This window comes from Schistocerca cancellata, chromosome 4, assembly GCF_023864275.1.
Source record: "Schistocerca cancellata isolate TAMUIC-IGC-003103 chromosome 4, iqSchCanc2.1, whole genome shotgun sequence".
NCBI lineage: Eukaryota > Metazoa > Arthropoda > Insecta > Orthoptera > Acrididae > Schistocerca > Schistocerca cancellata.
The window spans coordinates 698,205,288-698,222,944 of NC_064629.1; the positions used below are offsets into that span (position 1 = coordinate 698,205,288).

Sequence of the window (17,657 nt, forward strand, 5' to 3'; positions counted from 1 at the left end):
CCACCGACACCAGCTTTTATGAATTGCACACATGAGAACTCTCCGTGCAACATATCCTCCGTCGTGCCGTTGACCTTCACTAATCCCTTTCCCTGCATCTGTCTGTCCTTTTCCCAGCTCCCACTCCAGCCCTGCACACACCTTACATCCTCGCAGAACGTCTGTATAGACCTTTCCCCTTCTCTACTTTTCTCCCCCCCCCCCCCCTTTCTCCCTCCTCAAGCACAATTTCCTGATGCGGCACCTAGTAGCCCACTATCCTGTCCCTACATGCTGCCACAGGCAGCACTAACACCTTCCTCAATACGTAACGTGCTATCCCTCCCCCTCACTGCTCCACACCTCTTTTGTACCCACAACTACCTACCACAACAAATATGCAATAAGGAAAACGTGGTTCCACCATGGACAAACACAGTTTCTCTTGTCTTACTAGCCAAGCGTGTTTCGGAGTTGTTTTCCTATCTTCAGTTGGTTTTATTTATTATCTTATTATTACATATTTGTACTCACAAGTCTCTTTGGTATTTGTAGTACAGCTATAATTATTGGCTTCCATTATGTCATTTTTTGTAGATCTTGTGTTTTCGTGCTTCTGCAGGATGTCTAACTGAAGATGGACAAACTTCACTGAAACGTGGTAGTAAAACAAGAAAAATTGTGTTTGCTGAAGGCAGAACCAAATTTCTCTAATTATATATTAGGAAGCAAGTGCAGACAAAGAAAGAGATTCAACCACAAAATGATCACCACACACATTCCTTTGTCATTTATTTACTAGCTTATTGACTATTTCTTATCACTCTGTTGACAGTTTTCATTTTATCAATTATTTGTTTCTGTTCTGTGTATAATCTTTTGTACTGATATTCTCAAACTGTGCTTTGAATTTTGCAGGTCTTCAGTATGTTTCTGGATACTCTAAATGAACTAATTCTAGCACATAAAGATGATTTACATGATTGGATATACATTCTGCTTACACGTCTCATGAATAAACTTGGTGGAGATTTGCTGGGTTCAATCCAAAATAAAATACACAAGTCATTATCTATTGTAAGGTAAGTGTTATATATTTTAAATTTGCAAAATGTGTTATCTGTTCTGTGTTGAAGTAGGTATTCGGATTTGAGTTTTACATTACTACACAACTTAACAAATTCTGTTGATGTAAGACAATAGTAGCTTTCATATTTTTGCACTTTCATATTCAGAGCCAGCTGGGGAATCTTAGCAGCAGAAAACAAGAAAGAGGTGCAACTACTCATTTGAACTATGAAGGGGAGCTTTATATTGATGCCCCCCCCCCCCCCCCCAACTGTAGCAGTACACAGTTTTATTAAATGTTTTATCTGTGTTTTTAGTCACGCGTTCTCTCCCTCCCTCCCTCCATAATCATCTACAACTATATTTAGTTTGAAAATTTTCCATTATAATATTTTTAAGATGCACATGCAAATTGCCAAAGTGGTGTCAAAGTTTTAAATCTCATTTGGCTGCGTGTGCTGCTGTTTTCTAAGTTTGCTTAATATTTCTAATAATATTGTTTTTATATTTTCTTGCTTTATCCTGTAGGGAATCATTTCCACTGGAACTCCAAATGAATGCAATTATAAGGTTCCTGGTTGATCAGACTCAAACACCCAATTCTAAATTTAAAGTAGCTGTTCTTCAATACTTGGCCCAGCTTGCATCCTATATGGATGCCTCATCCTTTAACCCAGGTGCCCGAGAAGCAGCTGCAGCTTTAGCAAAAGTAATCAGTTGGACAAATGATCAGAAATCAGCTGAAATCAGAAAAGCCGCTCAGAACGCTCTAATTGCATTATTCAACCTGAATACACCTCAGGTGACAATGATTTTGTCATCACTGTCTCCAGATTACCAGGTAAGCATACATTATCAGGAAACACTTTCACTTATACATTGTTTAATTATGTGTAGCTTGAAACTTCACGTAGATTAGCTTGTGTGGTAATTAATAGTGATAATGTTAAGATTTAGGACACTTGATGTTGAGCTGATTATTACTGCAATTCTGTTCAAATTCTGCCTGTGTATGTATAGCATTATGACAAACATTTATACTTGATGCACACTATTTCTGCTATGCTGTGAGCATTGTTTGACTTTTTTTTCCCACTGAGATGACTGTTGTTGTTGTTGTTGTTGTTGTCTTCAGTCCTGAGACTGGTTTGATGCAGCTCTCCATGCTACTCTATCCTGTGCAAGCTTCTTCATCTCCCAGTACCTACTGCAACCTACATCCTTCTGAATCTGCTTAGTGTATTCATCTCTTGGTCTCCCCCTACGATTTTTACCCTCCACGCTGCCCTCCAATACTAAATTGGTGATCCCTTGATGCCTCAGAACATGTCCTACCAACCGATCCCTTCTTCTGGTCAAGTTGTGCCACAAACTTCTCTTCTCCCCAATCCTATTCAATACTTCCTCATTAGTTATGTGATCTACCCATCTAATCTTCAGCATTCTTCTGTAGCACCACATTTCGAAAGCTTCTATTCTCTTCTTGTCCAAACTATTTACCATCCATGTTTCACTTCCATACATGGCTACACTCCATACAAATACTTTCAGAAATGACTTCCTGACACTTAAATCTATACTCGATGTTAACAAATTTCTCTTCTTCAGAAACGCTTTCCTTGCCATTGCCAGTCTACATTTAATATCCTCTCTACTTTGACCATCATCAGTTATTTTGCTCCCCAAATAGCAAAACTCCTTTACTACTTTAAGTGTCTCATTTCCTAATCTAATTCCCTCAGCATCACCCAACTTAATTCGACTACATTCCATTATCCTCGTTTTGCTTTTGTTGATGTTCATCTTATATCCTCCCTTCAAGATACCATCCATTCCGTTCAACTGCTCTTCTAAGTCCTTTGCTGTCTCTGACAGAATTACAATGTCATCGGCGAACCTCAAAGTTTTTATTTCTTCTCCATGGATTTTAATACCTACTCCGAATTTTTCTTTTGTTTCCTTTACTGCTTGCTCAATATACAGATTGAATAACATCGGGGAGAGTCTACAACCCTGTCTTACTCCCTTCCCAACCACTGCTTCCCTTTCATGTCCCTCGACTCTTATAACTGCCATCTGGTTTCTGTACAAATTGTAAATAGCCTTTCACTCCCTGTATTTTACCCCTGCCACCTTTAGAATTTGAAAGAGAGTATTCCAGTCAACATTGTCAAAAGCTTTCTCTAAGTCTATAAATGCTAGAAACGTAGGTTTGCCTTTCCTTAATCTTTCTTCTAAGACAAGTCGTAAGGTCAGTATTGCCTCACGTGTTCCAGTATTTCTACGGAATCCAAACTGATCTTCCCCGAGGTCGGCTTCTACTAGTTTTTCCATTCGTCTGTAAATAATTCGTGTTAGTATTTTGCAGCTGTCGCTTATTAAACTGATTGTTCGGTAATTTTCACATCTGTCAACACCTGCTTTCTTTGGGATTGGAATTATTATATTCTTCTTGAAGTCTGAGGGTATTTCACCTGTTTCATACATCTTGCTCACCAGATGGTAGAGTTTTGTCAGGACTGGCTCTCCCAAGGCCGTCAGTAGTTCCAATGGAATGTTGTCTACTCTGGGGGCCTTGTTTCGACTCAGGTCTTTCAGTGCTCTGTCAAACTCTTCACGCAGTATCGTATCTCCCATTTCATCTTCATCTACATCCTCTTCCATTTCCATAATATTGTCCTCAAGTACATCGCCCTTGTATAGACCCTCTATATACTCCTTCCACCTTTCTGCTTTCCCTTCTTTGCTTAGAACTGGGTTTCCATCTGAGCTCTTGATGTTCATACAAGTGGTTCTCTTATCTCCAAAGGTCTCTTTAATTTTCCTGTAGGCAGTATCTATCTTACCCCTAGTGAGATAAGCCTCTACATCCTTACATTTGTCCTCTAGCCATCCCTGCTTAGCCATTTTGCACTTCCTGTCGATCTCATTTTTGAGACGTTTGTATTCCTTTTTGCCTCCTTCATTTACTGCATTTTTATATTTTCTCCTTTCATCAATTAAATTCAATATTTCTTCTGTTACCCAAGGATTTCTACTAGCCCTCGTCTTTTTACCTACTTGATCCTCTGCTGCCTTCACTACTTCATCCCTCAAAGCTACCCATTCCTCTTCTACTGTATTTCTTTCCCCCATCCCTGTCAATTGTTCCCTTATGCTCTCCCTGAAACTCTGTACAACCTCTGGTTCTTTCAGTTTATCCAGGTCCCATCTCCTTAAATTCCCACCTTTTTGCAGTTTCTTCAGTTTTAATCTACAGGTCATAACCAATAGATTGTGGTCAGAGTCCACATCTACCCCTGGAAATGTCTTACAATTTAAAACCTGGTTCCTAAATCTCTGTCTTACCATTATATAATCTATCTGATACCTTTTAGTATCTCCAGGGTTCTTCCATGTGTACAACCTTCTATCATGATTCTTAAACCAAGTGTTAGCTATGATTAAGTTGTGCTCTGTGCAAAATTCTACCAGGCGGCTTCCTCTTTCATTTCTTAGCCCCAATCCATATTCACCTACTACGTTTCCGTCTCTCCCTTTTCCTACACTCGAATTCCAGTCACCCATGACTATTAAATTTTCGTCTCCCTTCACTATCTGAATAATTTCTTTTATTTCATCATACATTTCTTCAATTTCTTCGTCATCTGCAGAGCTAGTTGGCATATAAACTTGTACTACTGTAGTAGGTGAGGGCTTCGTATCTTTCTTGGCCACAATAATGCGCTCACTATGCTGTTTGTAGTAGCGTACCCGCATTCCTATTTTCCTATTCATTATTAAACCTACTCCTGCATTACCCCTATTTGACTTTGTGTTTATAACCTTGTAGTCACCTGACCAGAAGTCTTGTTCCTCCTGCCACCGAACTTCACTAATTCCCACTATATCTAACTTCAACCTATCCATTTCTCTTTTTAAATTTTCTAACCTACCTGCCCGATTAAGGGATCTGACATTCCACGCTCCTATCCGTAGAACGCCAGTTTTCTTTCTCCTGATAACGACATCCTCCTGAGTAGTCCCCGCCCGGAGATCCGAATGGGGGACTATTTTACCTCCGGAATATTTTACCCAAGAGGACGCTATCATCATTTAATCATACAGTAAAGCTGCATGCCCTCGGGAAAACTTACGGCGGTAGTTTCCCCTTGCTTTCAGCCGTTCGCAGTACCAGCACAGCAAGGCCGTTTTGGTTATTGTTACAAGGCCAGATCAGTCAATCATCCAGACTGTTGCCCTTGCAACTACTGAAAAGGCTGCTGCCCCTCTTCAGGAACCACACGTTTGTCTGGCCTCTCAACAGATACCCCTCCGTTGTGGTTGTTCCTACAGTACGGCTATCTGTATCGCTGAGGCACGCAAGCCTCCCCACCAACGGCAAGGTCCATGGTTCATGGGGGGGACTGAGATGACTATTTTTGTGAAAACCATCAGTGAACATTGTGTTAATACATTGCCAGTATAATAATGTCATGTGACGAGGGCCTCCCGTCGGGTAGACTGTTCACCTGGTGCAAGTCTTTCGAGTTGATGCCACTTCAGCGACTTGCGTGTCGATGTGGATGAAATAATGATGATGATTAGGACAACACAACACCCGGTCCCTGAGCGGAGAAAACCTCCGACCCAGCCGGGAATCGAACCCGGACCCTTTGGATTGACATTCTGTCGCACTGACCACTCAGCTACCGGGGGCGGACATTGCCAGTTATTGTACTTTCTGTAATTTTGTGTTGTATGAAACATCTTGATTCCTGCAGTGATTCAAGCAACAATGTAGAAATCTTTTTTACCATTACATTTATATTTGGCAAGCCACAAATCATGCATGGCAGGTTTTACTTATCACTAGTATCACTAGTATCACTTCCACCTGCCCCACCTTGTTCACAATCAAGTTTAATATGATGTGGGAGAAGAATGAGACCCCCACCACTTGTCTGTTACCTCCAGTAATTGTTTGTTGCTGACTCCAGTGACAATGTCGAAGTCAAAGCTCAGTGTTCTGCTCTCCCGGCCTTTTTTGTCAGCTCTCCTGACCTTGGAGCCACTACTTCTCACTCCAGTAGCTCCTCAGTTGGTATCATGAAGCTGAGTGCTCCCCATTTCAGTCCTCATACTAAGGAAAAATCCCAGCAGTACCAGAAATTGAACCCAAGTTGTCCACATAGCAGCCAGAGCTATCGAGATAGACACCAGGGCAATATGATCAACACAGTTTATAGTAGTATGTTACGAGAATTTTCTAGAAAAACACATTACACAAAATTATTTTGTTCCATAGTTAAAGAGGTTCAGAAAGATGGAGACAAGTTCTTTACTAAAGGCAGTAATCTCTAAGTTCATTACTATTGATCAAACGCAGTCCTAAGAAATCAAACCAAAATTATGCCATTTATTACATAATGATATTACACATGTACACAATTTATACCTGAGAAGAACAGTGTTGTGTTTTATGCAAAACTTTAACATTTTTTGCTCATCTCTCATTTTTTTGTTTCTTTTCATTTCCCCCTCCCTCCACCAAATAATTGTATTTTTTCCCATTAAATAGTGAAATATTGCTGAAATGTTCAATCTAATTTGTAATCAACTGTCCTTAACTGTCGTTGAATCCTATGTTCTACACTCCTGCTTGAAAATATAATACATATAAATTAAACAGTGGCCAATATGTGCTTCAACAATTGGTCAGTTTTGTATCCTCATGTTTCTGGCCTCACACCTTAATGTGGTCTTTGAACTTTGTTTGGATTAGAATACAGTGTGCAATTAAATGGTTTGCTAGTGTATCAATTGTCATGTGAGTGAGCTATGAAGTAGTAGACAGTTCATTCAAGTCCATCACATGAAATGTGTAATAGAAGTAAAACTCAGTCACTAACAGTATCATCACTGTTGTTATCAGTAGTAGTAGTATAACTTTTAGTTGTAGTGGTGGTGGTGGTTCTGGTTGTAGTTGGAGGAGGATAAAGAGAGTTGTAGAACTAGAGAGATTAAATTTGAATCATGTGAGAAATGTTAATGTAAGTACACTTTGACAATAGCAAAATCAAATGCATTTAATTGTACAGGAAACAGCAGCAAGCCTTGTAAATAGCCATGTAAGGCGCAGTAGCACGGGAAGTTCGCCCCCATCACCATCACCACATGTTCAGTCTCCAGCAACTCCACAGTCTAGGCCTTCTCTGGAGATGGATGAGGGAAGTCTCAATCCAGAAGAAGTGTACAGGTAACTAGAACCTCTTTTGTTGACATTTCTTTGTTCTGAGTCTATGAAGCCTTAATTATTATTTATTTATTCAAATCAGAAACAAAACCATACATGGTTATTACCATTAAAAACAAATGAAAGAATAACTGCTCTTTAGTTTCACTCAGACTCTCAAACAGATCTTCTTCCATGCAAGGTGCAGGCCACAGTTGGTAATCCAGTAGATGCTCCAAGTTCTGTGGTAATTGCAAAAGGTAGAAAAGGAAAAAGATGGTGCATGGCTAGCCCACCATTCGTAGCTATAAATGCCTAATTTTGATTGAAAACATTGCTGGCCAGAGTGACCTTACAGTTCTAGGCGCTACAGTCTGGAACCGAGCGACCGCTACGGTCGCAGGTTCGAATCCTGCCTCGGGCATGGATGTGTGTGCTGTCCTTAGGTTAGTTAGGTTTAATTAGTTTGAAGTTCTAGGCGACTGATGACCTCAGAAGTTAAGTCGCATAGTGCTCAGAGCAATTTGATTGAAAACATTGTGTGTTGATTGACCAGTACCATGTAAACAGCTTGTGTGCTTTGAATTAGAAATGAACAAGATTTTGAGAAGTGCTATGAGAGATCTACAGAAAAGTAAATGACTGAAAAACCCCTAAACTTTTGGCAAGAACTTTCAACAATACTTGCTTTTGATTTATTCCTTTATTTTCTCATTCATTTCAGTACTCCCTCTTCGTCTTTACTCCTCTTCATTGAGTTTCATTTTTAATGTGTGAATAATAACCACTGGTTTTGTTTCTTCTGTGATATTCATAGTGCTTAACAGAAATAAGCAAATTTTTCAATTTTACCTGTAGTCTTCAGAATGTATTTTTATGATACTAGTAATAACAAATCTCTGTGGCGAGTGTCCATTGAGATGAAGCATTGTGTAAATTAAAACTGTTTTCTGGGCTAGAAATACATTTCCACATTTCACATAATGTAGCACTACTACACAAGATGTTGCATTGTTATGTAAGAACTTCGTAAAGTTTGTTCAACATGTCATCCCACACTAAGACCATTGCGAAACAAGAGTGGCACATTGTCAGAACAGAATTCAGGTCCCAGTTTTCCTGCAGACGCGGTTGCGCTACGTTACGAATAACAGATGTAACATACTGTGTGAGTGAAATAGCACGGTAACTGGAGACGTCCTCCAAAGTTGAAGTACATGCAACAGTAAGATCGTTGCAGGCAAAACATGTACTTCTCGTAATTCCCAAAGTGATAATTCACCACTCACCCAATGTACAAAATACTCTGGCCCATTCTTATGACACAGCTACTCTTAACCCTGGCCACATGTGTCATACTCTTGTGGAAGACAAAATTTCTAAATATGTCCAGTGCACCACAGCACATCATATTCAAGACCTATCACCTGTGAAAGCAGTCATGTTATTTACTGCTCCATTGTAACTTTTATGTGGATATGATTACCTACCAGTTATCTACCCGAATGAATGGCCACTGTGAAAATGTGTCCAAGAGCAGAGTTAACCACCCAGTTGTGGAACACACTGCTGAGCACAACATGCTCGATGTCAGTGGCTGCTGAACAATCCATGTCCCTCCTCCCCCAATGTCAGCTTCTCTGTACTGCATAGACAGACAATGTCCTTATACATCCTTCTATCCTTCAGTCCTCTTGGCTTATCCTGTCATGTTACTGCACCTCCCTCCCAGCTGTCAGCCACCCTCACCACCAACCCTTCCTCCTCTTCCCCACCAACCCTTCCCCCTCTCCACCTTCTTTTTCCCTTTCCTTACTAGACCTGATACAACCCCTTGCCCAAGTCGAGCTGCAGTGCCAGTACATGTAGTTGGGCGGTACAGTATACACCTGCAGGTGTATGTATATGTGTATTCTGCACTAGTTAGCTTTGTAGACAGACATCGTCCAAGCTCAGCAACATTGTTAGTCTTGTTTTTGTGCCTTCAATCACTCGACACCAGAACTATACGGTGAGATGTTAGCTTTACCCATTTCAGTATTTATATTGCACCAAGGAATTTCCGTTACATGTAGCACAAGTTTAAAACATTTGAGTGGAATGTAGTTCAAACTCCTTTTTGGTTATTCTGATTTGGATTTCTTGTAAATCTCTTGCGGCAGAGGATTTTAACCTAATTGGTCCTGCTCTTTCCCACCCACACCTGGAGGGGTTTGAAATTTTGTAACCCTATTTAAAATGCAGTGTAGTATCACATGTCAGTGTAAAATACATTTAAGACTACAGATTCAAAACGATTCACAAAATCAAATTTTTCATTTCCTATTTTTCTAGGAATCTGTATCTGAATGTCTTCAGAGCTGAAAATCACAGTTTATGAACATTTCAAAATAAATTTATTGCCTTTTGGCTTTCTCTGTTACTTGTCCTTGGAGTTACATACAAATATTTTTAGAGTTCAGAGATCAAGTATAAACAGTGTTACAAGCTTTTCACTTTGACATTGGTTCTTACAGGTAACCAGAATGAATTGGTGTGAACAATTTCAAATTATTGTGAAGCTAAATTCAAACTTACAGATGATCATGTCTGTTTTCAGAACAGACTCCCCCCACCCCCCCATCCCCTTACAGTCATCCCAATGTTGGTAAATATAATAGTTAGTCATTATGAAAGTTCTGTTTAAAGTATTACAGTATCTTTTAAATACATTTTGTGACAACCCAAAGAAGAATTGTAATTCTGCATTGCATGAATGTCCCTGAGACATAGAACTGATACAATCCATCCAAAAGATATTGGGAAGCAGAACTGTCATTCAGCAGTTCTGTTGATGAATTAGGCACATTTTGCAAATTTTTGTGAGCAGAGGAAAAATATTATTTTAAAAATGAAGCATTCAGCAGCTATGTTTCAGCCCAAAGTGAAAATCAAACTATAATGGTGTACTCTGAGGTGACAGAAGTCATGGGATAGCGATATGCACATATATATATGCACATGGCAGTAGTGTTGGGTCCACGAGGTACGGAGGTATGGCGGTAGTATCGGGTCCACTGGGTAGGAAAGGGCTGTGTATTGACAGAGGTGTCTTTTGCATCCAGATGATTTATGTGGAAATGTTTCTGAATGTGACTGTGGCCTCATGATGGGAATTGACAGACTGTGAGCGCCAAATGGTAGTTGGAGTTAGATGTCCTGGGGCATTCCATTTTGGAAATCATTAGCAAATTCACTATTCAAAGATCCACAGTGTCAAGAGGGTGCTGAGCAGCAGTGTTTGTGTAGAGTTGTCAGTGCTGACAGGCAAGCAACACTGCAAGAAATAACCACAGAAATCAATGTGGGACATACGATGAACGTGTCCATTAAGACAGCACAACAAAATTTGGCATTAATGGGCTAAGGCAGCAGACAACTGATTAGAGTGCCTTTGCTAGCAGCACGTCATCACAATCATCGTGTCTTCTGGACTCGTGACCATTCCAGTTGGGCCCTAGATTATTGGAAAACAGTGACCTGATTAGATGAGTCTCAATTTCAGCTGATGAAAGCCGATTGTAGGGTTTGAGTGTGACAGAGACCCAGCAAAGCTATGGACCTGTATTGTCAACAAGGCCCTACAAGGTTGCTTTGTAATGAGGTGGGCTATGCGTACATGGAATGGACTGGGTCCTCCAGTCCAACTGAACCAATAATTGACAGGGAATGGTTGTGTTACGAGACTATTTGCAGTCGCCCATGGGCTTGATGTTCCGAAACAACAATGAAATTTTCATGGTTGACAGTGCGCCATGACGCCAGGCCACAGTTGTTTGTTCTTGGTTTGAAGAACAGTCTGGAAAATTTGAGCGAATGATTCGGCCAACCAGATAGCCTGACACGAATCCCATTGAGCATTTATGGAACATAATCAGCAAATCAGTTCATGCACAGAATCCTGCAGTGGCGACACTTTCGCAATTATAAATGGCTATAGAGGCAGCATGGCTCAGTATTTCTGCAGGGGATTTCCAACAACCTGCAGGTCGAGTTGCTGCACTACAACAGGCAAAAAAAAAAAAAAAAAAAAAAAAAAAAAAAAAAAAAAAAAAAAAAAAAAAAAAAAAAAAAAAGGTCCAATACGATATTAGAAAGTATCCCACTACTTTTGTCACCTCAATTTAATATCAAGTTCCAGAGTTTTCAACTGGGTGAGCTTGTCAAATAAGTGCTGGAAATAGCTGTATTTTGCCCAGATACATTTATATGTGTGATATCTACTAACTAATGTGTGTTGCACAAACTGATTGTTGTGATCATATCAGTGAAAACAAGTTTATTACTCTCTTTTTGTTCGGGAGGACGACGGTTCAATCCCGTCTCCGGCCATCCTGATTTAGGTTTTCCGTGATTTCCCTAAATCGCTACAGGCAAATGCCGGGATGGTTCCTTTGACAGGGCACGGCCGATTTCCTTCCCTATCCTTCCCTCACCCGAGCTTGCGCTCCGTCTCTAATGACCTCGTTGTCGACGGGACGTTAAACACTAATATCCTCCTCCTCTCTTTTTGTCACTATTCAAAAGATCCAATTTTTTACCGTGTGTAATCATTAGTATGAATATTGACAACCATATATTGAAATTTCATTTCCTCTGTTGTGTCTTCAGTCTTCTTACGAAGCAGACATGCTTTACCTTTTGTGTGGGATGTTTGTTACAGTTATTTACTGACATGCATTGGGGTGTTTTTCCGCTCTTCCAGAGAATCTTTTAAGTGTAGCTTTTGAAATCCCTAGATGGTTATGCAATGTCTATAGAACATTTTCCATAGAAATTGGAAGGTAGTACTTACATACATGCAGGAAGATAAGAGCTAAAACTAGCAGTGTTTCGCAAGTGTTGACCATTTTGTATAGATTAACTAAAACGAGAACCAGTTTGGCACAGGTGTCACTGTTCCGGAGTGTACATGTCCATGTGTAAATTTGTGTGTTCTTCATTGACTCACAAACCACTGATGTGGGTGATGGCAATAGTATTACCTAATTGACCCTGTAGGTTAGTTTCCACACATTTGCATCAGTTGGAAACAGCACACACTGGGAATACAATGGTTTGTAAAGTACTATGTGTTGTGTTCCTACCATGACTGAAAGCAGTTTTCATGGCTATAGGGTGGACACTAATACTGGCAGTTATTAGAACCAGGAAGAACAGATAAGCAGTCGATATCATCCTTTTTAGACAGAGGTGACATCATTTAGTTCCAGTATGATGAACGTAGAGGATTTATGGGCAAAGTTTAAACGGATTGTAAATTACACTGTGGAGAAATGTGTGCCGAGTAAATGGATTAAGCAAGCAAAAGACCCACCTTCATTTAGCAACGAAATTCAGAAAAGTCTGAGAGAGCAAAGGCTATTGCACTCTTGATTCAAAAGAGACTGTGCAAATGATGACAGGAAAAAGTTAGTAGAAATTTGTGCAGCTATAAAAAGTTTGATGTGCGTGGCATACAAAGTCTACCACCTCCATACCTTAGCAAAAGATCTTGACGAGAACGCCAACAATTCTGGTCCTACATAAAATCATGTAGCATATCTAAGGCTTCTATCTAGGCACTCATTGATAAGTCTGGTGTATTTATAGTGAATCTCTTGTTTGCACGAAGTCCCAAGTGGCTGGAATTTGTGCAAGTGACTCCTGTATATGACAAGGGTAAAAGAACGTACTGAAAAACTTACAGACCAATATCCTTAACATCAGTGTGCTGCAGAAATCTTGAACATATTCTTATTTCAAATATAATAAATTTCCTCCAGACTGAAGAGATTTTGTCCACAAATTAGCATGGTTTTAGGAAGCATCCCTCATGAGAGCTCAGCTTGCCCTTTTCTCATGTGATATCCTGCAAACTATGGATGAAGGGCAACTAGCAGATTCCATAGTCCCAGATTTCTGAAAAGCATTTGATGCAGTGCACCACTACAGACTATTAACGAAGGTATGAGCATACTGAATAGGTTTCCAAATATGTGGGTGGCACAAACACTTCTTAAATAACAGAAGCCAGTGTGTTGTCCTCGATGGCGAGTATTCATCAGAGAAAAAGTTATTGCCAGGAGTGCCCCAGGGAATTGTGCTGGACCGCTTTTATTTTCTATATACACAAATGATCTGTGGACATGGTCAGTGGAAATTTAGGGCTGTTTGCTAATGACACTGTGACGTATGGGAAGGATACAAGTTGGCTTAGACAAAATTTCTAGTTGGTGTGATAATAGCAGTTTGCTCTAAATGTAGAAAAATTTAAGTTATAGCAGATGAGTAGGAGAAACAAACCCTTAATGTTCTAATGTAGCATTAGTAGTGTGCTACTTGACACAGTCACATCGATTAAATGTGTAGGCGCAACGGTGCAAAGTGATGTAAAATGTAACGAGCGCAAAGGGCAGTAGTAGGAAAGGCGAGTGAGTGACTTGAATTTATTGGGAGAATTTTAGGAAAGTGTGGTTCACCTGTAGAAGAGACCACATATAGGACACAAGTGTGACTCCACAGAACAACCACAGAAATACAGAATTATAGTTTTGTTGATGGCCTCAGTTCTGTGAAAATGCTGGATAAAGAACGAGAAACTACATCACATGATTCTGGCATCAGTCAGATGTCATGCAGTATGGAGAAATTAGAAGAACAAATGGAACTGCTTTGAGTATTTGAGGTCCGCATCAGGTTGCATTAAAAGAAAACTTTGATGCAATTCAAAGGCAAGCTGCTAGTTACCGGTAGGTTCGAACAACACGCAAGTGTTACGGAGACACTTTGGAAACTCAAATGTGGGTACATGCAGGGAAGACAACATTCTTTTCAAGGAACACCATTGAGAAAATCTGGAGAACTGGTGTTGGAAGCAGACTGTAGAATGAGTTAACTGCCGCCAACATACACTGCATGCAAGGACCATGTAGGGAAGATGCAAGAAATTAAGGCTCGTGCAGAGTCATACAAATACTTGTTGTAGCACTCTGTTTGCTAGTGGAACAGAAAAGGAAGTGACTATTAGTGGTACAGGGCATCCTCTGTCAAGCACTGTTTGGTGGCTTGCTGAGTGCATATGTAGAGGTAGATGTAGAAGGCAAGTAAAATGTGTAGAATAATGACTAAGGTGGTCTGTATGCCATGTATTAGGTCTCTGTAAGAAACAAAGGAAAGTGATGCCGTGGTTGAGGTGTTCACCTCACCTTCAGGAGTGGGCTTTGTGTTCCTATCCCACAAACTTGATGATTTGCATTTTTCATTGTTTTTTTTTTTTTTAAATAATTGCAGATAAATGCCAGAATGGTTCCTTAAACAGTCCATGGTTACTTTCCTTTTAATCCTCTTCTAGCTGGTTTAGTATCCCTCTTGAACTCCAACCCTCCTACATGAGTGGTCTGCAAGTAACGATTTACATAAATAGCAGGTCGGTATTTAATTTTTTTTTAAATCAATATACTGCGGGGTTTCTACCTTTCAAATTTATTTTCTAACTTTCTGTTAATTAGGAATCTTTGTTTTGCAGGTCACTCCACAGAACAACCACAGAAATACAGAATTATAGTTTTGATGGTGGCCTCAGTTCTGTGAAAATGCTGGATAAGGAACGAGAAACTACATCACATGATTCTGGCATCAGTCAGATGTCGTGCGGTATGGTGAAATTAGAAGAACAAATGGAACATCTTCTGTCAATTAGTAGAGAACCTACAGTAAGTATTTAATAACTAACTCAAAGTTCTGAGCTTTATTAGAGATATTGTTCGATGACTGGATGGATAAATAGAAAATTTGCTTCAGCCAGATTAGTAGAACCAGTGACACACAATACACAATGGAAACAAGAAATATCCCAGTCTGTGAAGCATATTGTGTGGAATAGCATACCTTATCAGGAAACTTTAAGATACAGTTCCAGTTTAGTGTGTGAAATGACTTAAGTTGCACAGTTGTAGTCACTTTACTATCAAATGGGACTTCTGTTAGTAACTCAGTGGAATCCTTTCTGGTAGTGCAGGCGCACAGCAGTGGCAACTCCCAGGGAGGCAGCTATAGCTGTGCAATTTTCCTGCTCTGCAAAGCAGTTCATTTGTAACAGCTGTGTGCAGTTGGAAGTACTGTCATTGCAGCTTGTCTTAGTCTGTGGCAGCTCAAAATGAATGATTCACAACCCATCGAATTAGCATGAGAACATCAAAGCTTGTTTATCTCCAAACACTATGAATACAAACATAGCAGTAGTGGTTGGTGTTGTTGTAGTTGAGAATATGTCAGTACAGATCATTTCACTGAATTCCTTCGTGGTGCATCTTTATTAGAGTTTTTTGTGGTTCCTACTTGGAACATATCCTACAATGAATCTGAAAACCTAAATCCCTGGGTGATGAGCTATTAACAGTCAAACTAGATTAGTATAACCAGTCCTAATATGGATTTTGATCTGCACTAAAAAACACTACTGAAGCCTACATATCTTAATGGCAGAACTGAAAATATCTTTAAAAACTATGGAGGAAAGGCATCTGATGTCTCTTAAGACATACTCAGTATACACTGACGACACAAAACATTAGGATCACTGCCCACCATGAGACTGAATGACACCTGCTTGTGGTGTAGGCATGTGATACAGTAAGGAAAGTATATCAGTGGAGAGCAGAGGTGAAAGGGGAAGCGTTTTAGTGACAATATTATCTGCAAATTGGGAAATCCACTAACATTAACAACTTTCACAGTGAAGTTCGTTGGCTGTTCATGTGCTGCTACCATGAGTATGTATGGAAGGTGGTTGAAGGATAGTGAAACCATGAGTAGTGGTTGGTGTTGTTGTAGTTGAGAATATGTCAGTACAGATCATTTCACTGAATTCCTTCGTGGTGCATCTTTATTAGAGTTTTTTGTGGTTCCTACTTGGAACATATCCTACAATGAATCTCCGAACATAGAGGTTGGAGGCTTGCCCACTTTGTAAACCAGGGTAGACAGTGATACATGCAAATCTGACTACAGAGTACAATGCTTCTGTAGATATGTGTGTTTTGGAGCACACCTTTGATGACCCCATGTTGACTCAACGAGATCATCAAGTTTGGACCATAGATCATTGCAAGTGTGTCAACTGATTAAATGAATCACATTTCTTGTTACACCAGGTCAAAGGTTGTATTCTAGCATGCCACCGTCCAGGTGAACAGCTGCTTGAAATATGCAGTTGTCATAGTTCATTTTTGTATATGATCAGGCGCGTGTGTACACGGCTGCTTACACACACACACACACACACACACACACACACACACACACACACACACACACACACACACACAAACCACTTTTATAAGAAAAACTTGCATGTATGTGTATGATACTTCCATGCCTTCTGTTTGATACCACATATCATGAGAAATAGGCCTGAATTATTATTGAATGCTAACGACCTCTCAGTTATGGTGGCCGCGTCCTTTGCTGGCCTGATGGTATTCAAAAACAATGTTTTGACACACATTTTATGGAAAAAAGGTGTTTTTCTATTGGTAAGTTCATTGGGAGTAGGACCATTGTATATTTGGCAAAGAATATTGTTTACAGTGCCAGGTTAGAAATACCATATTAATGTCCATATCAATTTCATTGACACTTGTTTTCAGACTGCAGGCAAAGAATATGTAGCAATTTCTAACATGCAGAAGAAAAAGTAAGAGCTTTAACGAATTTTTCCCTCTTTCCTGCCCACAAATGAGCTGTGGTATTTGCAACATTTCTCTGATTCTGGCTCTCTAATGCTGCTAAGTGAAGGAAATTATTTCATTAAACATGTGTATAGGTAAAGCAATGTTTTGTGGTTTGACAGTGTGACCACTGATGTGAATAAAAATGTCATTAATAATCACCTTTCAAAGAGATCAATCTAAAATGCTTGTAGACCTAATGTAACACTATGAAATACAACTACATAAATCAAGAGTACACTTGCAGTGGCGTGCTATTGATTGCTGAGAGTGCAGGTTCCTAAAGGCAAGTTCCTTTATATGCAGTGATCCAATTCAGGTGTTTTATGGACAACTAATGTCAGTGTTTTAAGATGCCAGTCAATACCCCTCCTCATTTATATTTTCATGTATGTCCCAAATTTTCCATTGTCACAAACAACATGGAAAGGACCATTACTATCTGCCAACACCATCACTGCCAATTATCTGCATCCAGTGTGTTGCGTCTACTCAGTCATGCAGTGCCTTCAGTAGATATGGGTGTAACTGCCTAAACAAGTGACTACAAGATATCTACTGCTGTGCTTCAGTGAGTGTAATAAGTTAAACTTAATCCCTTGAAAATGAGCTTCTATATCACTGTTGGCTGCCAATTATCAGCATGA

The 17,657-nt window shown here is 39.8% G+C and overlaps 1 protein-coding gene across 1 annotated transcript in view; it reads left to right on the forward strand.

Annotated features, from left to right (window-relative positions):
* LOC126184388 (CLIP-associating protein 1-like) overlaps positions 1-17,657 on the forward strand; it is a 248,559-nt gene that overhangs the window by 197,310 nt on the left and 33,592 nt on the right. Inside the window, 4 exon segments of the mRNA XM_049926771.1 lie at positions 898-1,061; positions 1,576-1,888; positions 7,128-7,285; positions 14,808-14,994. Coding sequence (XP_049782728.1) covers positions 898-1,061; positions 1,576-1,888; positions 7,128-7,285; positions 14,808-14,994 — 822 coding nt within the window.